Below are 23,370 nucleotides of genomic sequence, written 5' to 3'. Positions count from 1 at the left end.
GGCGAGCTCGAGTGGCTCGGGAGTGAGTCAGCTTGACTCGAGAAGGAAAGAGGCGAGTGTCCCGGCTGCTGCTGTTTCCTTGTTAGAGATGCTTTTTAGTGTTACAGTAAGAAGTTAGTGCCTGGAGAACACCCCCTGTTGAGAAGTTGGGGCCTCCTGCTTAGTTGCAGGGGCTGCTGGTGGGGTCCTCTGGGCAGCAGGGGTTCAGGCCTGCCCCATCCCGTGCTTCCTGCTCTCCTCTCCTCACCCCCGGACCTCTGGGACTGGCTGCACCTGACCAGGCCGCGAGGGGGCAGTGGAGGCTCAGGTTTGGGGCAGCCAGGCTGCCCGGCAACCCTGGCTCCCAAGGTAGAGCCTGGCCAGGTCTCCCCCACCTCAGAGGTCAGAGCGACGCCTCCCCCGACTCCTGCTCGTCTGCCTCCCTTCCCTTATCCTAGTCTGGTGGCAAGAAAGAGCAGGCGGGTTTTCAGAACAACTGTGGAAGAGACGGGGAAAGGGCGTCTTCAAGGTGGGGAAGCAGCCCCGGATAAGTGCGATTTGCCCGAGGCCACAGGGCTGTTTGTGGCGGAGCCGGAAGTACTGCCGAGGCCTGGGGCCTGCCAGCTGCCAGCACCCTCGGGCCTGGCACCTCGCATCAGCCACGTACCTGAGCCCTGGAATGTAGCATGTGCCTGAACTCAAGACAAGAACTTCACTTGCTGGTGCCCCTCAATGATGGGAGTTTCCTCCAAACCACCTGTCCCTCCCTCCTGTCTTCATGGTCAAGAGAATCAAAGGTTCCCCGGGGCTTCCCCACTCAGGCAGGTGAGGTCAGGAGACGCCCCGCACAGCCCTGAGGGACCATCGTCCCACCTGCTCCACCCGGCGCGGGCATCGGTCAGGGGTCAGGTGGGGGCGGGGCAGGCAGAGCGGGGCTGGGGCGATAAACGCCTTCCATAAGGAAGGTTCAGATGGTTCCTTTTCACACTCAGGATCCAAACCCTAAGCCAAGATGGACAGATAGTGACCCACCCTTCTTTCACCCTGCAGTGCCACGGCTCCTCCTCAATTTGCTATTTTCCCTTGTTCCCCTCAGGCCCCAGGAACCTGGCTCGGAGTGATCTGATCATCTAATTGTGGGCTGGGTGGAGTGTTAGCTCAGGGCCATCTTCCCTTCCTTCTCCCTGAGCACCTGGACCTCCTGGCCTGGCCCCTTGGGCAAGGCTCCAAGACGTGGCCTTGGTGCCGGAAGCCCAAGGGCCCTGTGCCCTTGGAAAGTCCCCTGCAACTGCGGGGCTCAGCAGGTCCGAGGGGCCGGGTTTGATTTCCTGGGGACCTGGACAATTGCTCTCCAATCAGGCCGGCGGCCAGATAAGATAGTGTATCTGGCGCCAGCTCAGGCCGCTCCTGGGAATCCTGCATGCACTCCAAGGGCTGCAGGCAGAGAATTAAAGCCAAATCCCTGCCTTCCCAATCTGGCTCCTTCCTGGGATTTGTACTTCTAATACTCCTGGAATTAGAGAAGCCACTCAGCTTTCTGTGCAGGTGGGTTTCAGCTCGGGCCAGATAAAGGACCCTGTGGCAGAAGGGGTCCCCGGCCCGTGTCATTGCCTGGTAGCCCCAAGCACACAGGCAATGCTTGTGAATGCCACCTATCGCAGAGCTTCAGCACGTTGGAGCTGGGGTGATCCTGCGTGGCCAGGGGGCCAGGAACACAGATTCCAAGCCCATTGGTAAAGCTACCCATCTCTCAACCCCCGGCGTCTGGCCCACAGGGAGCCTTGGCTGTTTCTCTTCCTCCAGCTGTACCCTATTCTCTCAGCTAAAGGCCACCTGTCCACCATTCCTCACTTTCCACCTAGCAGGGGTTCAGGGTTCACGGCTGGGAGGACAGAGCTGTAAAGGAAGACACAGAGGCTGAAGCGGTTTGGAAGAACCAGTTGAATTCCTCAGGGTAGTTCTTTACAATGGTGGGTGCTTGGCTCCGGCCTGGGCAGGTGGTACCGCCAGACCCTCCCCAAACTACCTGGGTCTCCAGAGGGTGGGAATGGAAACAAAAATGCTTAAGGCTGAGGCCACAGCTATGCCCTGGATACAACCACCAGGAAAAATCATGTTAATCAAGGAAACAAAAATCTCTCTACTCTTGTGATTCTGCACTCTTGGAAAAAAAAACAAAAAACAAAAATAAATGCCGGAGTCCCAGCTCTGAGGTTGGTGGCCTGGCCACCCAGAGCTGTGGTGGCTGCAGCCAGAGACCCAGCCATCACTTGAGGGGAGTGAAAGTGTCCTCTGGTCTGGGCCCACAATCCTTGCTTGTGCAGGTCCCAGTGATGTCCCAGGTAGGGGGGTCAAGGTGGCACCTGGGGAATGAAGCCCTCAGTGAGGAGTAAGGACCAGAGCCTGCTTTTTGATTGGGGCAGGACACAAAGTCATCTTCCCTAAAGTAAGGGAAGAAGATCGTTCTCTAAGAAAATCAGATTTGCCAAGAAGGGGGATGCTGGTGCTGATTGGTATGTCGATTCAGGGGTGAGTGGGGAAGAAGAAAAGGGAGAGACACTGGGGTGGGATGCTAGCTCAGCCCTTCCAGAGGCACTCAGAGGTTGCTGAAGAGTTCATTTTTCTTGCTCCAGTCCATCTGCGGGGCCCGTTTGCTGCTACGTTTCTGATGTGCTCTCTCTTTGGCCACAGCCAGGGAGATGTTGAAGTCCAAGATGGGGTCAGAGGAGGAGGAGCAGGCTGTGGAGTCCTGTTTCTTGGGGCTGTCCTGGGAATTCAGCTGTAAAGAGGAGGAGAGGCAGAGAGCAGAGTCAGCCCCTAGGGGAACCCCCAGACCTTAGGCTCAGGGTGATGGCTCCCCTTGGGCACTGGCCAGGGAAGCCAGGTCCCAAGAACAGAACGTGGCTCAGCATGGGACCGCAAAGTCACGTGTTTGCCAGGAAGAAGTGTGTCCCCCCCCCCCCCCACCAGCCTACCTCCTCACTGGTATCACTGGATGCAGATCTTGCCAGGGTTGGTTTGGGGCTCTCAGAAGTCTCCTTGGCCAGGGCTTCACTACTGTTCTCCTGGCACAGAGAGGAGGGGTGTGGATGGTCAGGGGACAGGTGAGAAGTTCCATGCAGACCCTCACTCATCCATCCCAAACCCCCACTGCCTGACCATGCCGGAGGGCTCCAGGGATTTACAGTTTTACATTCTTCAAAGGATCAGAGGGAAGCCTGGTTCTACTTCCCAGGCAGAGGGACTCCAGCCGTCCCAGGATTAGCTGAAATGCCCCCTCATTCACATGTTCTCCCCAGTGATGCCACTGGGCTCTGATAAAATGTGTTGGGTCAGTGACCAAGGAAGGACCTCTGCTTCGCATGGGGACCTGGGTGGTAACTGCATTGGACTCGATCCCAGGGATCCTGACCCCTTAACCCCAAAGCAGCCCAGGATGGCCTTGAAGAAATCAGATGGATGGCGTCTTAGGTGGCAGTGACGGAAGGTTCAGACCCGAGTCCCGGGACCCTCTCCCTGGCCACGTCCTCAGCAGGAACTCCTGGGAAAGGGACACCTTTGAGCAGACCCTGCAGACAACTCCTGCTCTGTGGTCTGGCTCCGTGGGGTGAGGCCTGCCCACCAGCTTCGTGCCCAGCCCCTTCCTGGGGTCCTCCATGGCTTCGGCTGGCAACCTGCCCGGCCATCTCCAGCCCCCTCCCTTCTGCCTGGGGAGAGAGAAGAACCCAGACTGGAAGCAGCAGGGGCCCGGCAGCGCGAGGCCAGACACTGGAGCTCTGTTCTTGGGGGGAAGAATGGCCTCTTCTGTACAGTGGGGAGTTGGAGGCGGGGGGCTTGTCACCCGGGACGGTGGCTGCAGATGGATCCAGCCAGGCCTCTCCCGCTGCCTTGGAGCTCATGAAGGAGCTGGAACGACCACCCTGAGGTTTCAGCCTGAGCCAGACGGCTTCCGTCCCCGGACCATGCCACCTTCACTCCCCGTCTCACTCCCCCAGTGTGGAGGGCCAGAGGAGCGGTTAGGGCTGGAGGGGTGGTTAGGGCAGCATGCCTTACCTTCTGCATCTCCCCATTGGTAATGGGCTCAGGCAAGGGACCTGGGCAAAGGAAAAGGGGAGAGGTGAGTCCAGAAGCTTGGGGGCATGGGGCTGAAACGGGTAGAATGAGGAGGTGATAGCCATCAGGTTTCAGAGATAATTGGTTCTTAATTCCTGGGTCAGTACATATAAAACTTATTGACTGCAACCCACTTTAATACAAACATTTTACATTTTGACATTATGACCCCCCCCAGTAGACACTAAGAGTATATGTGTGTATAACAAAAGTTTATTACAAAATACTTAACTATAAAGCAATGCCCTTTGATATTTTCTATTCAGTTTCATTAAAAAATATTCTGGCCTCTACTTACTAAATTGACTTCATGAACCACTCATGGGTAAGGATGGGGTCCACATCCCAGGCTGGCTGCCCTAAGAATCACCCGGGAAGCTGGCCACCAGAGACTGACTCAGTGGATCTGGGGCAGGCCTAGGAATTGACATTTTCAAAAACTTCCCAGGTGATCATGATATGCCTACCTGCCTCTACTTGCAAGTCTGGAAGTGAGGAGGGCAAGAAGGCTCAGGACAGTGTCCTGGGTGGCCCCTTCCCCAGACAGTGGGACACCTGGTGGTGGCAGGAGGGGTGAGAGGGAGGGAAGCCAGGCCTGGGTCAACCTCACTGGGCTCACTCAGGGTAGGGCACCCTGTGGCTACAAGGGGGACACCTCTGCTTCCAAGGACTGGCCAACCTGGGTTTCTTCTGAACTCTTCATGTAAAACTAACATGTATCTCTTCCCTTTCCCTGGGCACAGTCAGGCAGGTTTAGACACACGTGGCTCTCACCTTTTCCACCCCACAGCCTTCCCATGGCAGCCAGGCAGGGGACTGATGGGATACAGGGGCACCCCCTCCCCTCTGCTCCCTTCCCCACTAGCTCCAGGCTGCCTTGGTGTTTGGGGTGAAGCCCCAGCAGGTGCTCCAGTTTTGGCAGCCTCGGGGGGCTGGGTCATTGTGGAGAAATCCAGGAGGGACCCCAGGGAGAGGAGGCTGCACCCAGGCCTCGCCCTCGGCAGGTCCTCATGCCCGAGGCTGCAATCTCTGTGGTTTCTCAGGGCCCTTCCCACCCAGCCAGCAAGAGGGAGGGATGTCTGCTGGCCAGTCACTTGGCAGGGTGTGTGTGTGTGTGTGTGTGTGTGTGTGTGTGGATCAGGGATGAAGGACGGTGGAGGAGGCAGAGGAAGATATTTGAGGAACTTAGTAGGGTCCAGATTTCAGTTCTATCTTCCCAATACCATGTCCCTAAGAGCAGGGCTGGGGCTTCTCTGGGCCTTGGTTTCCCCCCTAAGAAGGAGGATTATCTGAGTATCTGGTGTCCATGAACTTGGGAGACAAGGGAAGGTGCCCCTACCTCTACCCCCCCGCCACTCCCCAGTCTGCTCAGGACTTCCACATGATTTATGCCCCTTCCGGGAGGCATGGGAACAGGGCCTCGCCGTCCCGCTGGGGAGCTGAGTCTGTGGCAGGACCTTGGTGCCCACCTCCCCTACACCTGCAGGGCGGCCCCGTCCACTGCAAAGTCTACAGAGGCTCCACAGCTCTGAGGGAGCCATCTTCCCAGGGAGAAAGTCCAGTCCAGGGTGGGCAGCGTGTGCTTCAACCTCCCTGCCCCGGTGCAGTGGCCCCGCCCCATTTGGCGCAGGCTTGGGCTGGGGGAGGTGCCAGGCTTGGCAAGGGCTGGTGGGGGGTGGGGCGGGCAGGGGCCCGGGAACCAAAGGGGGACCCACTGCTCTCTCTAGAGCCAGCAGGCCTGAGTTTCCAAGACAACCTGCAGAATGGAGGTGGGGAGAGGCAGTGGGCCCCAGCCATTGGACTCTGATCTGTCCAGGCAGAGGCTGGGAAGCCTCCCTAGTTAACCCTTTCCTAGCAGCAGCAAAGCCCTGAGAACTTGCTGGCAGCAGAGGGGGGCTGGGGCTCAGGCCTCTCCTTGGTGCTGCAGTTAAAGCCTGGGAATGAGAAGCTGTCCCATGTCCCTCTCACCGCATCTCATGCCAGCCTAGGAAACCTGCCGCTGACCCCTCCTTCCTCTCCTGAAAGGAGACCCCATTCTCCCCCAGCACACCCCCAGAGGGCAAGGAAGGGACATGCAGGGAAGGAATATCCAGGCCAGGAAGCTGGGCACAGCCAAATGCTGAGCACTGACTAACACCCCCGACTTGGGGGCCTCCAGCCCCAGCTCACCGGTCAGGTGCTCCTCGGATGGCGTCACTTTGCATTTCTTGAAGAACTCATCGGTCTCCTTGTCTACCACCAGCAGCTTGGTCTCCTCCCCACCAGCCCTGATGGCGGACACCACATCCCCATGCTGCTTGCCTTCCATGCAGACCCCATTCACCTGTGCAGGGAGGACAGGGGAAGATCACAGGTTCTCAGCAGGGGGGGCAGAGGGAGGTACAAGTGGTCCTCTTTGTCCCTGGCCGGTGTGCAACCTGGGGACACCGGGCCCTCTCTCGTCTGTAGGGTCCTGAACTACGCCAAGTGGACCCCTACTTGAGTCAGATGGGAAGGCAGGACGCATGGGAATAGCCAAGGAAAACATCCAGACGAGACTAAACAAAATACAGCTGGGAGAGGCAGGGCACGAGTACAGAGACGGGAGGCTGGGCCCCTCAATCTCTGTACTTGCCGTCTGACTTTCCTCTCTGGGCCTTGGTTTTCTCAAAAAAGAAAGAAAAAAGAAAAAAGAAGCCTTGGAAGAGCTGGTCTTTCAGCTTTAAGGATCTAAGACTGTGATTCTGGGACCTGCCCAAGCCCTAAGGTTCAAGTTTCCTTTCCCAGAGAGCACAGCTGAAGAGGAGACAATGAGTGTGCCTAAGGGCCTAACTGGGGAGAAGGATTTGATCACCGCCCTCGGCCCCTGCGCCTTACGCAGCAGGGAGGCTCTGGGGTGGCCCCACACCACCACTTGGATTGACTGGCTGCTCAGTGAGTCTGCTGAGTGGAGAGGAGCCAGGGGAGAGTGGGGCAGGTAGGAAGTCAGTCCATCTGTCTGTTGTCCATTTATTCACTCATCCATCTATCCATCCACCTTCCTACCACCCACTCTTCCTTCTTCCATTTTTCCATCCATCCATATTCCCTTCCATTCTTCTTTCCTCCTTCCCTTTCTGCATCCATCCATCCACCCACCTCCCTCCTACCCACCCTTCCTTCTTCCTTTCCCATCCATCCTCCTGTCCATCCTCCGTCTGTCCATCCGTCCATCCATCCATCCATCACCAGGGGCCAGCTAGGCCCTGTGAGGCTACCCAAGTAGGTGGCGGATGGTTGCCCTGAGGAGCTGGTTACTGGTGGGGAGACAGCCAGGAAGGAGGAGCCTAGGAAGAGCTGGACAGCGAGAGGGTGTCACCTCCACAATGCGGTCCTGGGCCCGGAGCCCCGAGGCCTCGGCCGGCGAGTCTGGGTCCACTGCCCGGATGAACTGGCCCGGCTTGGACTTGTCGCTGTGCAGGTTGAACCCGTAGCCGTTGGCGCCCTTCTTCATGGTACAGAGCCGGGGCCGCAGCTCAGGCTGTGCGGATGGAGTGGGGGAGAAAGGGAGGGTCCACCGGCCATTTGCCCACGGCTCCAGCCCCACCTTCCCTGCCCTCGGCCTGACCCCCATCCCACCCCCACCAAAAGGAGAGGTTTGGGAGTAAGGGATCCTCGGGCCCAGCTGACCCTGGGCAGGACACTGCCGTGTCTGAGCCTGTTCCTGCTTCTGGAAGATGAAGGGTTGGGGCACATTAACTCTCAGGTCCCTCCCTCTTTGACATTCAAGGTGAACCACGTCATTGTGACCGATAACTTATCCCTCCTCAGTGGCTCAGCCTGGCCTTCCTGGTGATGGTGGGGTATGTGTGGAGCCTGTCAGCCCGGCCAGGTACCTGTGGCCTGTGACCAGGGTCCCCAACCCTGCCTGAGGCCTGTTCTCTGCAGCAGGAGAGGCAGAGGGATGTTTACTGAAAGCAGACGAGCACAGTCACAGTGAAGCCTTTCTGCACCCGCGCAGGATCCCTTCTCGTCCCCGCTGAGCCCAGTGGTCCAGCTGGGTTCCCTGCTAACCACAGCCATGGGGACCGGGGCACGGCAAGGGGTCCCAGACAGGACGAGGACACTCCGCTGGCAAAACCAAGGCTCGGCCAGCCTCAGGCGCTCTCAGCCTAGCTGAGGGCAAAGGCAGCAACTGAACCCGGGGACCCCATGGTGCCCAAGGAGTCTAGATTGGAGAGGAAGGGGAGGGCATGAAAAGCAGAGCTGGGCCTGGGGAGTATGACCTACTCAAAGGGCACGTGCAGATTTCTTTTGAGCACTGGACAGCTGAAAAAGATTTTCAATGTCCTTGGACCAATTTAAGCCGCTCAGTTTAGGAGTTACAGGTCAGGGTAAGTTTACCTGATGGGAAACTGAGGACTGCCACGAGTCCCTCGCCCCCTCCTCCCAGGCCTGGGGTTGGGGTGGGGTCTGGCTATCACCCAGGACCTCAGGGAAACAGCAATACAGCAATGGCTGGAGTCCAGGCCCTGGCCTGGGTTCTAGCTCCACTGTGACCCGGGGCAAGTCATTTCCTCCTGGGAACCACAGGTTCCTCATTTATAGATTGCGCCTGAGGCCATCTCCTCTAAGGGTTGCTGTGAGGCTCAGATGAACTTATGTGGAAGCCCGCAGACTCCAAAACCCTGTGTACATGCAGACTTTATCATCCTTGCTAATATAAGGAAGAGTCATATTAAGCTGAGAAGTGGTGACGGTGGTGTTGGGGAGTGCCAGGCTGCTCTGAAGCCCAAATCCCCAGCTAGGAGTGGAGGTGGGCTCTGAGGAGGGGTGGGGAAGGCATGGAGAGGAGGGTGCAGGGCCTCCTGCCCCAACTTGCCAGTCTAGGGAGGCAGCTGCCACATGCCTGGGGAGAGGCTCAATCCCCACCGTTTGCTCTCTAGGGGGTAGGCTGGAGGGTGACTTTTCCTTCCTTCAAATGCTTGGGTGGGTCTTTCTAGCCTGTGTTTCAGGATGTTGGGGGTGGGGGTGTGAAGAGGCCAAGACAGGAAGGCGAAGTCAGGGTTGGCCCCTCTCCAGCTTCCATTCTCCCAAATCTGGGCTAGAGGCCCCTGGGCTGTTCCCTCTTCTCCTTCACCGGGGTCACAAGTAGGGGGCTCCCACCCAAATAAAAACAAACAAGTGGCTCCGGAAACCAGAAGCCAGGGTGAATGCAGCATCCTCTTCTCCCTGGGGCCACCCGAGTTCTCCTCACCCCCTCCTGTCCCTCCCTGCAGGGCCCCCTCCCAGCTCGCTGCTGCAAGCCCGCTGCTCATGGAGCAGCCCCCCATGTCCTCCTGCCCCAGCCCTCTGGGGGTAAGTGAGGCTCTTCTCCCGCAGAGCTAATCCCTCAGCAAAGCCGCCAAGGTGAGCAGGAACAGGTCTGACCAGTTGCCACCACAGGACAGGCTCAGCTTTCTGCCCCAGCCAGATGGAGCCCCACAATCTGGCCTGTTTACCCTGAGAGAGCAGGGAGGGTGAATCACCGGGCGGGACTGGAGAGGGCCCTTCCAATGCTGCCCCCCCCCCCGCCACTGTCCACTCACCCCAAAGGGCCTCTCTCAGCAATCTGGCCAGGACTCATCACCCCCATTTCTGAGATGGGGAAACTGAGGTCAGAGATGTTAAGCCCACTGCCTGATGTCACCCAAATCTGCAGTGGGGGAAATGGGCTCTGGTCTCTGACTCTGAACCCAGTGCTCCCGCTGCCACCGTGTGGGCTGCCCCCAAGGACCAAACCAGAGTGGGAGGTGGCCCCTTCGGAGCTGAGGCCCCACTGGAGTCAGGGCTCTAGGACTGGCATCCATCTCCTCGGCAGTGGCTGCAGCCTCTGCTGGGAGAAGGCCCGGGAGGCGATGAAACCACGGCCTTCCTTCCGGTGCGCAGGGCCCCTTGCAGCCAGAGCTGCCGCGGTGAGAGCTTGAGCTGAGGGATGAAACTTGGACGGGTGACAGGCGGTGAGCATGCCTGAGTGGGGTGCGCCAGGTGGCTCCGGGTGCTCTCCAGGAGGGCAGGGCTGCACTGGCCGCCCCGTGATGTCCTCCTTTGGGCCGTGGGGCGTCCTGACCCGATCCTCTGAAAGCTTCACTCCAGCACCCCCTGCCTAGCCTAGTGACCTGTATCATCAAAGGGGGGACTGCCTTGAGCCCTGAGAATGGGGAAACAGGGACCCAGTCCAGGGGACTCAGGCCTCTACTGCCCTTAGGGAGTGATTTCCCAGTGGCTTCAGAGCCAGAGGGGGCGGCTGGGCAGGGGGTGGGAGGCCCCGTGTAGTTTTCTGAAGCAATCAGACACCAGTGGAGTCTGATCTGTTTCCCAAGTCCCTGGAGGCTCCCTCCTTTCACACAGGCAGGGGTGGGGGGCTTCCTGCTCTCCCAGGGAGACCAGCCCGGCTCCTCTCCACCCCTCCCCCAGCAGGAGCCACCCAGCTGTCTGCAAGTTGTCACTGCCAGCTGCTGAGTCAGCCCATCAAGCGGGCCCATCCCAGACCGGGTGGAGGCTGGGGTTGGCAGGAGGACTCCCCGGGGCACCCCTCTGGGGATCTGAGGGCCTGGCCTCTACCTTGGGGAGAAGGGGGGTAAAGGGGGACCAAGTCCAGGCCACCTTGGGATTGGCCTGTGGCACCCGTGATCCCAGGGAGAGGGTACATCAAGGGGAACATGGCCCCAGAGTCTGTTCTGAGCCTCCTGATGGGTTTGGAAGGGCAAGATGGAACTTCCAGTGATGACAACAGGTAGAAGAACCTCACGGTCCCTGCTGTGAGGAGATGGGCAGAGACACAGAAGCAAGAGGAGAGGACAAGAGGCAAAGGTGGCCACTGGGGACACGGCTGGGTGGCTCTGGGAGCAGGGTCGAGTTTCACTTCCAGACCCTTCTCACCACTCCCCAATTCTAGGGCTGTCCCAAATCCTCTCAAGGAGGCTACCCCCCTTCCACCGCTCCTCTCCCCCAGGGAGCCCAGAACCCCCCACAAGTGTCCATCCCGTCACCTCCACCCCCGCAGCCCCAGGAGTGGACGGAATTCAATAGGCGCCATCCGCAGCCACCTGGAAAGCTGAGGAAAGTGGATACCCTAATCCCGGGGACTGTCTCTGGGGAACAGGCCCAGGGCTGCTCCCTGGCTCCTCCTGGGGGAGGGCTGTGTGTGCCTGGGGGCCCCCTTGGCCCCTGCCTCAGGGATGGGCCCTAGAGAAACAGCCAGGTGCTCCCCCTCGGATCTTAGCTTGCTCTGGGCCCCAGAGGGGGCAGGCTGGAGGATGGAGAGACCAGACCAGGGGGGCTCCGGGGATAACAGGTGCCCCCCAGCTCCCAGGATCACCCTGCCCCCAGCCCAGCTCTTGAGCCCACCCTGCCCCCAAGCCCGGCCACAGCCAAGGGCTCTTTATGCAAACGTGCATGGTGCCTGGAGCAGGGAAATCAGCCCCAAGGGCAGGGGGTGGTGGGGCCTCTCCAGTGGGGTGGGGGTGGGGACAGAAAGTGGGGGGGGGGGCTCCGGGAGGCAGCCTGGCCTGCTCCGCCGGATTCTGGGGACACAGGCTTGGGCCTGGTGCTGGCTTTGTGGGGAATCCAGGATGCCGTGGCCAGCCCTCTCTAGGGGTTCGGACGGGGCAGCACAGGGGCACCGTCCCTAGGGCAGGCTGGGAGGTGACTGACCAGGAGCTCAGACCTCCAGGTGTCCTCTCCTCACCCTAGGAGAGGTGCAAAGGGCTTTCCAGCCCCCGAGGGTCTCATGGCTCTGATGTGCCCTCATTTCCACCTAGCAGACCCCTCCCCCTCAACACCCCCCCTGGTCAGGGCAGGCTGAGGAATGGCGGACATCTGCATTTGCAAAGAAAGGTGCTACTCCTAGTCCTTGATCCTGTACTTCCTGCTTAGTCTCCTTTCTGGAGCCGGGTAGGGTGGGAACCAGGAGGGAGACGCAGGCTAAAGCGGGGGCTGCTCCTCTGACACCCCCCCCCCAGTCAGCGGGCCTGGGGCCAGGTTCTCCCACTGGCTGGTTTCCCCTCCCCTGCATCTGCCAGAGAGACCCACGTGGGCAGCGGGAGTGGGGTGGGTTTGGCTCAGGCCTCCCCAGGGCTGGACAAGCCTGGGATGGAGCAGCCTGGCACCTGGGCAGCTGCCGGGCTGGACACCAACCACCCTGCTGCCCGCCCGCAGGCTCTCCACCATCCCTCCGCCTCTCAGAATTTGCTGGACTTAACTCCTGGTGGGCATTCCCAAAAGTTATGCAAGGACCTTCAAGGAACTTTGGAAATTGGGACCCAACATTAAAATAATAAATCGCAGCTACTATTTACTGAACTTGCCAGTCAGCTGTGCTAGGTGCTTTCTGTATATCTGCTCATTAAAACCCAATTATAATTATATGTGAAGAAGGTATTATTGCTGCCCCCACCCTCCCCCCCATCTTACAGATGAGGGACTCAGGTTCAAAGCCATCAAGCAAATTGCCCAAGAGCACACAGCTGATGGAAGCCAGGATTGGAACCTAGGCAAGTATTCTTTGCATGTTACCACTGCCCTGAGGTGACCTGTCCTTTTCTAGGATCCAGGAACATTGCCCAGGGGGCTGGGGACATGGTCATTCTGTCCCAGGGAGGCTGTCCGACCCTTTAGAGAAGGGAGGTTTCACTCAAGCCCACCCTCCAGGGGTACCTCTTTGTGCTACGGTGGAGCCCCGAGCCAGCAGGGGTGGCCAGGGGCCTGGCCCACCAGGGAGAAGGGATGGGGACAGGAGCCCACCCCTCCAGGGCTGATCCCTTCTATCAGGGCCCACATGCCTTACCCAATGGTGCCCAGAGGATGCTCCACTGGGGACATGAGGGCCTGGGAACTCCATCCCAAAGGAGGGCCCAGCTCCCTGCACCCCGACAGGGAGTGGGGTCAAGCAACCTGAATGTACCCCTCTGTGCTGGCCCCTGCTGTAGCCCCAAAGGTGACGGGCAGAGACACCCCAGCTGAAGAGTCAGGCCTACAAGCAACACCCAACAGTGTGACCAAACGGAGGTGTGCAGACCCTGGGGTCAGAGACACCTGGGTTCCAGGACGGCTTCTTGCCTGTGTAAGAGCTCACCAGCTGAGTCCTCAGTTGCCACCAGACCCACGGAGCCTCAGTCTCCACGTGTAGAAGGTGGGGCTGCCTCACAGGTGCCCAGTGGATTAAATGTCTAGTACTTAGCATGTCACTAGGCGCAAATGGCAGCTATCATTTATTAAACGCTTAACATCAAAACTTCCAATACAGAGAAAAGCCCTCATTTGCAGGGCTGTCGTGGAGAATCAGTGCAAAAATGTACATCTCTTATCTTTGTGGCACAGGGCTGGATGACTGGGAGATACCCTAAGCAACTGAGTTTCCTTTGCCTTGGGGACACTACCTTAGAGCAGCAAAAGCAGAGGAGCCTGTGTGTGTGTGTGTGTGTGTGTGTGTGTGTGTGTAGAGCAGCAAAAGCAGAGGAGCCTGTGTGTGTGTGTGTAGAGCAGCAAAAGCAGAGGAGCCTGTGTGTGTGTGTGTGTGTGTGTGTGTGTGTGTGTGTGTGTGCGTGGGGGGGGGGGGTGTCCTGATTTCTGGTTTCTCCTGTAAGAGGCCTGCAGAACAGACAAGCCCTTGGCAGGGCTCCTTCTTCCCCTAGTTTCAAAGTACCTCCCTCTCCCATTCTCCTAGAGACCCTTGGGAAGTCAGGGCAAAGGGAGCAGGGCTCCCCACTGAATTCCCTGGAGGGAAGCCCCTTTCTGTCTCCAAGAGAAATGTCTCCAGAATTAGTGGTTTAAAACTAACAGGAACATGCAGGTAAGAACCAGGGAAGAAAGAGGCCCCAAACTCTTGACTTAAGAAGAGCAACCAGCAAGCAAACGCTCACGCACCCCATCCATTTCAAATCGAAACACCCTGCAGTCCAAACCCTGTATTGTCCTCCCAAAGTTCCAACCTGGCCAGTGTGAAAGGGTCTGCTAACTAACTGTGCCTACCCACCCGGCTATCTGAGGTGTCAGCACTGTCCCTGCCTGTGGGATTAGGGTTAGGTGTGGTCGAGCTGGGCACTTTCACACACAAGTGTCATCTTGTCCAACCTCCCGACAACCCTGCAGGGAGGTGTTGGTTCCCCCATTTCGGAGAGGTAGAAGTTGAACTTGCAGGGAACAAAGAACCAGCCTGGGCCAGAGCCAGTGAGTGGCAGAGCTGGGATTCAAATTTTGATCTGGTTGAGCCCCAAAGCTCAGATTCTCAAGCTTTCTAGCCTTCTAAGAAAAGTCTTAAAATGGAAGCTGTTAGCAGGAAAGAAAAGGGGTGAGGGGATTCCACTTGGAATTCTGGTCTTTGTGCTCTTGGTGCAAACAGGCCCAGGTGGACGGAGATGAATGGGGACAAAGGTCCCTGGTAGCTGTCATGCATCCACTCATCAATCCAAAAAACACCTCCAGGCACCTCCCTACCCGGGTCAGGCACAGTGCAAGGTACTGAGGCTGTAAACGCAGGTCACCATGGTGTTGTCCTTGGGGCTTCCCTGGAGAGGAGGAGGAGGGGGGCATGAACAGATGATTAAGAGTGTTCAGAGTCACAAAGGATGCCGGGACAGAGAGCCGGAGGAGCTGGGGAGGGGAGGGTTCCCAGGCAGAGGAATATCCGGCAGGAAGGCTCAGAGGCTGAGACCATGACATGCCCAAGGGAAATTCAGACCCTGGCTGGTGTGGCTTGGCGGGTAGTGGTGCAAGGAGGCTGCCAGATTGTACTACTGTTTAGTAATTATTATAACAACATAATTATTAAACATAGCGGCCACTGACTGAGCACGTGCCGAGGCAGATCCAGGGCCCCACGGGTGGGCGTGTAATAGTCGCTGTGAAATGCTTACTAATTCAATGTTTACTGAGTTACTTGCTTTATAAATATATACACATCCTCATTCAATCCTGGTAACCCCGGGAAGGAGCTGCTATCACCCCAATTTACGTAAGAGGAAATGGAGGCTGGAGAGGTTAAGTGGCTTGCCTCCAGGTGGTCCAGCCAGTACAGCTGAGTGGGCTCAGGCCTGGGCAGCTGCTGCTTTAGAGGCCAAGCTGAAGCATCCTGTGACCTGGGGTGAACTGGGTGGGTGGGGAGGCTTTCAGCAGGGGAGCACCAGGTGGCTGCCCCCTCCATGGGGTGGGGTGGGCACAGCTCGGGCTACCTCCACCTCCTGGGGCCTACACTGACCAGCATGGACAGCAAACGCCACAGGCAGCCAAAGAAGGGACCGGAAGGCGTGGGCACCTCTCACCTCCTGCACTGTTCTTGACCCAGGCTGGTCCCTCCAGCCAGATGCCACCCAGGCAAGCCACACTCTAAAGGACACTTTTCAACTTAAACCTTTATTCACTTGAGAACCAAGATAACATAACAGCCCCCACTTTGCAAACAAATTCGGGCTAAAGCTAATAGCAAAAGTCAATTTGAAGTTTTACGTAGGAAAGGAATGCCTTTTAGAAAAAAAAAAAACTTACAATGCTTATTAACAATATTTTTTTGCAAAACAGGGTGGGTTGCCTGACCCTTTAGCACACCAGATTATGGGAATTTTCTACAAGAGGGATTGGGCAGGCCTGACTGGCCATAAATAAGGTGGAAGGAGTCAGCTGCACAGTTCTGGGATTTGAGTGTGGGGACTAAAGGAGTTCAACTAAGCACCTAGCAGGAACTCAAGTACCTCCCATTATTTGTGAGATTCTGCAGCACCCCCATTTCACAGATGGGAAAATCAAGGCTCAGGGAGGTCCTGTGCTTGTTGACCTGAACCCCCAGGAGGACTGGTGATGGTTTCCTTAGAACTCGCTGGAGGTGGTTCTGCTCCCTTCTCCTGACCTAGCAAAGAGCAAACAGGTGTAGGTGGCCCGAGTGGCACAGCAACACCTGGGGAATCCAAGTCTGTGCTCCCCCAGAGAACAGCCCCGAGGGCAGGAGGCCCAAGCATTGCCTTTTCAGATGGCAGGGAGCAAGGGTGTCACACCAAGTCTCCAGCCTCCAAGCTCTCCTCCCATGTTCCCCAGCTCCCTCCCAAGCCCTGGGGCACTGCACCCAGTAGTTGAACAAAAACAAAGGGAGGAGCTGAACACAACCGCAACTTGAAGGGTGGGGGAGAGGTTGTGTGGGTGCCAAAGTTCAAAACAACAACAAAAAAAGGCAAATCGATGCACTCAGCACAAAGTTCAAACAGGCTTCCTGCCTGGAACCAGAGGTCATTGGTTCTAATCCCTGGTGTCAACCCCTGGCTGGGGTGCTCCGGCCCCTCCCCCACCGCTTGCCAATGCCAGCTTGGCACTGGCAGGAAGTGGGAGCCTGGTGGCCTTGGCATTCCCGGCACCCGGCTCCGGCTGGACAGGACTCCTGGTGACCTCACTTCCTTCACTTCCACTAAACCAGTTGGTCCTCTGGGGCTCCACCTTCTACTTCAGAGCTGAACTGTGCCCTTCCTCTGTCCAAGGAGGCTCCAGCTGGCAATGCCAGCACCCCTGCTACACGCTGCCACCAGGGAGAGCTGTGCAAGCTCCTCAAGCCCGGGAGAGCCCAGGCCTGCACCTCACTGTCTGCACCCCAGGTTTCCCGGCTCCCCTCCCTGGGGACTGGAGGTTCAGAACAACAACTGCATGTTTTGCCAGCTGCCTGTCCTGCAGCTGATCCAAACTGGGCTCTCGTTGGGGGCAACACCAAACACGGGCAAAAAACAACCAACCAGCTTGTTGGCCAGGGACAGGAGTGCGACGGGAGGTGCTGGGGGAAGCCCACCTGCCTAAGGCAGGGCACATCCGACTGCCACCCCCTCCCCCCAGCCATCTTTCTCCTCCAAAGTCCTCCTTCCCGCGCCCTGACACAAACTAGCGCTTACTCTTCACATTCCTGAGGATCATAAATTCTCCTGGGTAGCAGAGCCACCACCCCCAGACGTCTCTGCACCTCCTCCCGGTACCCCACCCCCACACACCGCCCTGAGACCGCGCGGCTGCCTCTCTCCCAGAAGTTACACAGGTCTGCAGAAGACGGATGAAGTCCATGGCGGCTGAAGTTAAGGGCACACACCCCGGCCCGCCCTGCGACCCCTCTCCTCCCAGCCCCGGGGCTGTGCCTCCGCAAGGAAAGGAGAGTGCTTTTCCTCTAGCTTTTTGAAGTCGGGGCCACGCTCGCTGTTACTTCGGCTTCAGTTACAACCGACAGGGGCCGAGGAGGAAGCTGGGGCGGCGGGGTAACTGACGGCTGGGGGTAGCCGAGGGAGGGCCCCCTCCTCATCATACGTAACTAATTGGGAGGGTTCCGAGGAGCGGGAGAAGACGCCACCAACTGAGCCGAGGCAAAGGGACTGGACTCCCCGGCGTCGCCCTGCCCCCTCCCCAATCCGAAGGCCAAAGGAAAGGAGGTGCAGGCGGCCAAGGTGCTCAGGGGCCCAGGCGATGTGGGGAGGGGGATGTTGTCGTGGGACGCTGCCCCCAAGCCGGCCTAGGAACTGGGGATGCGCCAGGTCGGCGGGCGGAAGCGGCCTCCCCCTCGCCGCTCTACATTCAGAAAGACAACAGCGGGCTTGGGGCTGGACGTCCCGGACGCCTGGGTCCCTGCCTATCCTCCCGCCCCCCAGCTTCACCCCCGGGCCGGGCCCCGCACTCACCCGCTCGGGGTGGCTCTTCTCGGCCTCGCGCGGCTCATTTTCGTCGCCAGCCCCCTGCGCCTCGGCGTCGGCCGGGGACTCGGCCTGCGCGGGCCCATCCTGGGCGCGCAGCAGCTCCTCCCGGACCTGGACGCCCAGCTTCTGCAGCTGCTCGTCCGTCTCGGGGTCGACCACCAGCAGGCGCACGGCGTTGAGCGCGGCGCGGATGCGGCTCACCACCTGCTGGTGGGTCTCGTTCTCCACGTTCTCGCCGTTCACCTCCACCAGCCGGTCCCCGGCCAGCAGCCCCGCCTTCTCCGCCGGCGAGCCGGGCTCCACCAGCCGGATGAACTGGCCCGCCTTGCCCTTCTCCCCGTGCAGGTGGAAGCCGTAGCCGTTCGGACCCTTCTCCAGGCAGCAGAGCCGGGGCAGGGGCGCCCCGTCCGCCGCGTCCGTGCTCATCTCGCCCTGCGACGGCTCAGCGGCGCGAGGCGACGCGGGGTCCGTCGGGGGTCGGAGCAGGGCCGACCCAGCCCTTCAGGGCTTTGCGAGGCCGGGAGGCGGGAGGGAGCGCGGCAGAGAATCCCCGCGCCGCGCGCCCGGCGGAGAGAGCAGGTGTCCCGCGAGCGGCGGCCGCTGACTGCGAGGAGCCGAAGGACAAGCGCACAGACCAACTCCGCCGCGCGCGGCGTCTGAGCGTTCCAGAATCCCGCCAGCCCCTTACCCCGGGGGCGGGGCCGCGCCGAGGGTGTGGGCCGCCGCGGGCCAATCAGGGCCCACGGGAAGGGGGCGCTGTGGCCGGGTGAACGTCGTAGGCCAATCGGAACGCGCGGGGGCGGGGCCTGTGCTCGGCGTGGCGCCCCGCGGCGGGCGAAGAAAGAGGACTCAGGAAGTGGAAGTGTTTGTTACCGAGTGGCCGGTGTCGAGGCGGGAGGGGCGGGGCTGGGACCAGTTCCTGGTACTGGGCGGACGGGCCCGCGGGCTCCGTTCTGGTTTCCCCCACCTGTGGAGGGGATTGAGGACACCCAGCCCTCGGCAAAGGACCCTAAGGTTTTAACGGTCCAAATCCTGAGTTGAGGGGTGAAAGATTGTTGCCGTGGAAACCGCTCCAGCTCCGGGTCAGCGAGTTCCCAGCAGGGTCGTGAATAAGACATAGGACCACCTCTGACCCAATAAAGTTGTTTGAATAACGATATTTTCCCAGTTTGTGGAGTCCGTTTCTGCTGTCCCAGGGCCCGCTTATGGGGGTGTGGGGTTTGATTCCTGCTGGGAAGGTGTGAGGGCTTTGCAGAGAGCCGAGGCTTCGCGGGGAGCTCACTGAAGACAAGGGTGATGGCGTGGCCATTGGCATCGGCGTTAGGCGCGCGAGCTGGGGTGGGGAGAGGCAGGACAGTCAGGTATCCCACCTCTGATACAGTCCGCGGGAAAAGGACACCCGACTTTTTTCAACAGAGGAAGGAAAACGATGAGGCCTGTAAAAGAGAAGCCTTCTTCCGGCTCCCTATGGCAGATGAAGGGCCATCAGAGGCTGGGGTGCACTCTGTTAGGGGTGAGGGGACCAGTTGGAGAGACTGAAGGATGAAGATTGAATGAGTTTGGCTCATTCTCTTCAACATGATCCGCCTCCCAGTGTGCGTCAAAGCAGCGGCAGACACGTGGTACTCTCCCAAAATTACAAATGCTAGAGGCCCAGAGCAGCCTATGTGACCGGGTGGCCTTTGACCTGCCTTGGGTCCCAGGAGAGACTGGCAAGGTCAGGCTCCTCCCGGCTCCCACTGGGAGAGGCCAAAGAGTTTCCTTATCAGGCTCAAGGCAGAGCTGCTGACTCTGCTCTGCCGGCAAGATTCTGCCTTGAAAGCAAATGCAGCAGCCTCAGAAATGTGCAGGGTCTACCTCCTCAAGCATCCCCGGGCTGGGGAGCCAGGGTAAAGGTGCTTCTGGGACATGCCTTGCATATCTCCTGTCCACTCCCTACCCCAGGGTTCAGGAAGCCTGTGACCTTGTCCCCACCCCACACTTACCCACACGACCTTGTATTGCACACATTGCATTGGCCCTCCCATTCCCAAATTGACTCAGGAGGAGGGGAGATAAAGCAGTTTATTTGACCCTAGGGTCTGTCCGAGAAGTTAAGAAAAGGGCCTTGGGTGGTCAGGGAAGAGGCAGAGCTTGGGTTTGGGGGGCTACATATGGGGAGAGGTTCATTTGGTTTTGTCTCCCACCTGCTGCAGGAGCCATGGGTTTCTCTTTATCTGGCTCTTAATCCAGCAGAAGTACTACAGCTGCTTGAAGAAGCATCTGCACAGCTGCATGCCTGCCAAGGCTTTGGGATAAGAAGAAAAACCTTTCCCTAGTTCTACCTATGTCTAGGGGCATAGGTAGAAAGGTAGATAAGACCAGGGCGATTGGGGAGGGATTTGGATAGATGAGACCTGGGATTCAGGGAGGGATTTTGGGTAGATAAGACCAGGGATTTGGTAGATAAGATCTGGGATCTGAGTGCCCCAATGTGCTTCTATCCAGGAGGGAAAGGGGCCTGCCTCTGGGAGGGGGGTTTCAGTAAGGCCAGAAGGTAGCCAGACAGACCCTAGTCCCTGCTACTCCTTTCTCCCCCTCTGGAGAGCTCAGCCCCTTCCCAATCTCCACTTCTCTTAGCTTCCCTGAGGCTTTGGTCTAGCTCCTTGCACATCTAATTGGGGGAAATTATTCCCTAGGGAGCTAGAGGATGTGAAAGCTGGGGTTTGCTCAGCACTTCTCCAGCTGAACAGAGGGTGGTAACAGGTCCCTACCTGCCCTTGTACCCCAGGGTTCTGGGCAGAAGTGCATCAGTGCCCCCTGGTGCTGGGTTGGAGCAATGCCACCCTTGTCGTGGCCTGGAGGCAGCCCAGATTGCCTAAGAAGTCCTAGTCCTGCACTGTCACTACCTCGGTCTTCTAGGCACCCTGGGGAACGTTTTTTGTATTAAATAATATATCATTAAAGTGAAACATAAATATTTTACCCTCCCCTAGGATGCAGGGAAGCTACAGTAACTAGAGAAGGAGCGGGGTACAGCTCCCTCTGGGCTAGGGGCTGGGCACTGGGTCCCTCGGTTTTCTCCCCTGGCTCAGCCGCTCAGGAATACACCGGGTCTGGGGAGTTGGTTGATTCTCCTGGGCCTCTGGAGCCTCTTCCCAGCCCTTGGGATTCACACGAAGGAGCAGCAGCTGGGCCGTTTCTTCTGGGACTCCACGTAGTCCCGGATCTGGAAGCTGGGCTCATCAGCCTGCCGCCCGGCCCGGTGCTTCAGCTCCCTTGAAGAGGAAGAAGCGGTGGTCTGGGCTGGGAGTGAGGGGCTCAGTGCCCTCCCGACTCCCAGAGCCCGGAGGAGAGGAGCTCGGAATGCCAGGGGCCAGGCCTGCTGGGTTCCCAGATGGTGCCACTCTGCCTGCATGGTTCCCATCCCTGCTCACTTGGCAATGGCCAGAAAGGCTAACTCCACATTCATGCCCGTCTTGGCGCTGGTCTCCATGAAGGGAACTCCATACTCCTGCCAGGGAGAGAGCATCCTCAGGGCCCAGGGCCACTCGCTGCCCTCGGCCCTCACCCTGCCCCACGGGCTGTCACTCACCCTGGCCAGTGTTTCTCCATCCTCTGAACGGATCGCCCTTTCACTGTTCACATCCGCCTGTCAAGCCATATGGGTCACTAGGGGACAGGAAGCCTTGCCCCCAGCTAGCCCATCTTTTGCCCCAGGAGTGGCCACTGCCCGCCCCCTGCTGGTGGCCTGTGGGATTGAGAAGCGGCAGCTGCAGAGTCTGGGTAGGTGGGTGTGATTGGCGTGGGGCCAGGGGTTCTGCTTTGTTTGGGCTGGGTCACCTAGCTCCCACCCTTGGGCTCTCTCCCCCAGCCTGGGGAGGTGGGTGACTCTCCTTGGCAAAGGGTGTGGGGGCCCAGCATCTGAGGGGTGTCAGTAGTTGGGGTTAACTTCCAGTCTCTGCCCCTGGCCCTTGTTCCTACTCACTAGGATCTAATGGGGTCTGAGCAGCTGGGCAACCCTCTCAGGCAGCAGTTTGGGCTTTCTCTGGGGGTGGCCATTTCCAAAGCTTTAAGAGGACAGACGGGATGGGCTGAAGCCACCGGATGGGTCTGACCTCTGAACTGGAGACCGGAAAGAGTTCTTTGCTAATGGAGGTTCAGATGACATTCTTGGGTGGCTGTGGGGAGTTGATGCTGGGAGAGGAGGCGTGGCAGTGGGCAGACCCTGCCATGAGCCACTCACCTTGTTGCCCAGCAACATGATCACCACATCCCTCTGGGCATACTCATGGATCTCAGAGAGCCAGGCCTGCGGGAGAGGGTGAGCTGAGCCCAGGTCAGTCTGAGGACCAGGCCATTCTTCTCTTCCCTCTCGCCTTTCCTTCTTCTGCCAACTCACTGGTCCCTGGACATGATGGCCTGTGCAATCTCTCATCCGGGTCTGCATTGAGCCTCCCAGCCCTATTCTTAGCCTCACCTTCAAGGCACAGTTCAAATCTCACCCCCCTGGGTGGCCTTCCCCACCAAATCCCATGCAGTGCAAACTCAGTTCTAGGGGATGGCTTGGAGGTGTTATCTCATGCATCAGTCAGTAATGACCAGTGACTTCCTGGAGTGCCCCTTGAGGATTCTAAGGCCACGTAAGGGCTCAGTGATCGGAAGTGCTGTGATTGATTAGTGATGTCTGCTGCGAGCATGGGATTGGAGGTGGTGTCATGTGTGCCACGGATTTGCCGTTCATTTTACAAGCTGTTTCGTATCTACGTGTCTGGTTCCCTTGGTTGGCTTATCAGCTCCTAGAAGTTAGGGAGCATGTGTAGCCTATGCAGCACTGTGTACAGGAGAGCTGCTTGTATTTGCTGAATTATTGTCTCTACTCTCTGATGGTGTGGTTGTGAGGACATAGCCATTGGCCTGCCCGAGTCACTTCCTTGCAACTGGGGCTGGATGTAGGTGTGTGCTTTTCTGGTTGGGCTCTCCCCCTAGTCTCTGCGGGTAATTGTCTAGGGTGGAGCCGGGGACTTTCAGAACACTTTCACGTGAATCACACTCAAGAATTGCAGTCCGGGCCCTGCAGGTGGCCCAGTGGCACAACAGCCAGCTTGGTCTCCATGCCTACCTGCCAATCAAACACCCAGCAGTAGCATTTACTTCTGAGTCACCAGGCAGGTGTTTTTTTAGAAGAGAGAGGTCTTACATGCTCCACCCACTTCCACAAGGCAGGAAGCAATCCTGGCCTGCCTTGGCCCCACCTTGTCTGCTTAGGGGTGGTGGGTGGGGGCCAGGGGAAGGGAGGACCTACCCGGATGTTGTCAAAGGAAGATTTGTTGGTGATGTCATACAGCAGGAGCAAGGCTGGAGAGGGAGAGAGAGCGAGAGCAAAGAGGGGATGTGGGGCAGAAGCATGGATGCTACAAAGGGGCTGGTGGAAGGGGCTAGAGTGATGAGGCACTTACCCTGGGCGTCTCGGTAATAAGCATGGGTGACGCTGCGGAATCGCTCCTGTCCTGCGGTGTCCCAGATCTGGAAAGGGATGGAAAGATGCTCAGAAGGAGGCAGGGTGGAGGGGCTGTACCGGGTAGAGGAAACCCACGCTGTGGTATGAGAGTTGCATGTGGGAAGGTGGGACAGTTTCATTCTTGAGGCTCTC

The 23,370-nt window shown here is 58.5% G+C and overlaps 2 protein-coding genes across 3 annotated transcripts in view; both read right to left on the bottom strand.

Annotated features, from left to right (window-relative positions):
* Window positions 1-1,901: 1,901 nt before the first annotated feature.
* SLC9A3R1 (SLC9A3 regulator 1) lies at window positions 1,902-18,408 on the bottom strand. Its single transcript, XM_037808567.1, has 6 exons — window positions 17,724-18,408; window positions 7,430-7,591; window positions 6,262-6,415; window positions 4,033-4,073; window positions 2,955-3,044; window positions 1,902-2,758 (listed from the first exon to the last, which is right to left on the bottom strand). Exons 1-6 carry the CDS (start codon window positions 18,162-18,164, stop codon window positions 2,576-2,578), a joined length of 1,071 nt encoding a protein of 356 aa, XP_037664495.1. The 5' UTR covers window positions 18,165-18,408; the 3' UTR covers window positions 1,902-2,575.
* A 1,384-nt stretch (window positions 18,409-19,792) lies between these two features.
* Window positions 19,793-23,370, bottom strand: part of RAB37 (RAB37, member RAS oncogene family) — a 69,880-nt gene continuing 66,302 nt past the window's right edge. For both annotated transcript variants that reach the window (XM_037808671.1, XM_037808670.1), the window contains exons 4-9: window positions 23,177-23,243; window positions 23,023-23,075; window positions 21,964-22,029; window positions 21,313-21,369; window positions 21,155-21,231; window positions 19,793-20,995 (exon numbers count right to left, since the gene is read on the bottom strand). In XM_037808671.1, coding sequence (XP_037664599.1) covers window positions 20,890-20,995; window positions 21,155-21,231; window positions 21,313-21,369; window positions 21,964-22,029; window positions 23,023-23,075; window positions 23,177-23,243 — 426 coding nt within the window. In that variant the 3' untranslated portion in view covers window positions 19,793-20,889. The remainder of the gene's footprint in view (window positions 20,996-21,154; window positions 21,232-21,312; window positions 21,370-21,963; window positions 22,030-23,022; window positions 23,076-23,176; window positions 23,244-23,370) is intronic.

The sequence above is a fragment of the Choloepus didactylus genome, chromosome 18, assembly GCF_015220235.1.
Source record: "Choloepus didactylus isolate mChoDid1 chromosome 18, mChoDid1.pri, whole genome shotgun sequence".
NCBI classification, from domain to species: Eukaryota; Metazoa; Chordata; class Mammalia; order Pilosa; family Megalonychidae; genus Choloepus; species Choloepus didactylus.
The sequence above is the reverse complement of the archived record's forward strand: the minus strand, read 5'-3'. Positions and strand labels throughout refer to the sequence as shown.

What these genes read in the sequence shown, in the direction of transcription:
- SLC9A3R1 (XM_037808567.1), bottom strand. Translation starts at nt 18,164, where the DNA reads ATGAGCACGGACGCGGCGGACGGGGCGCCCCTGCCCCGGCTCTGCTGC. An exon ending in AGAAGAGCCACCCCGAGCGG is followed by an intron (nt 7,592 to 17,723) that starts GTGAGTGCGGGG and finishes CCATCCGCACAG; the next exon opens with CCTGAGCTGCGGCCCCGGCT. An exon ending in CCCAGGACCGCATTGTGGAG is followed by an intron (nt 6,416 to 7,429) that starts GTGACACCCTCT and finishes CTCCCTGCACAG; the next exon opens with GTGAATGGGGTCTGCATGGA.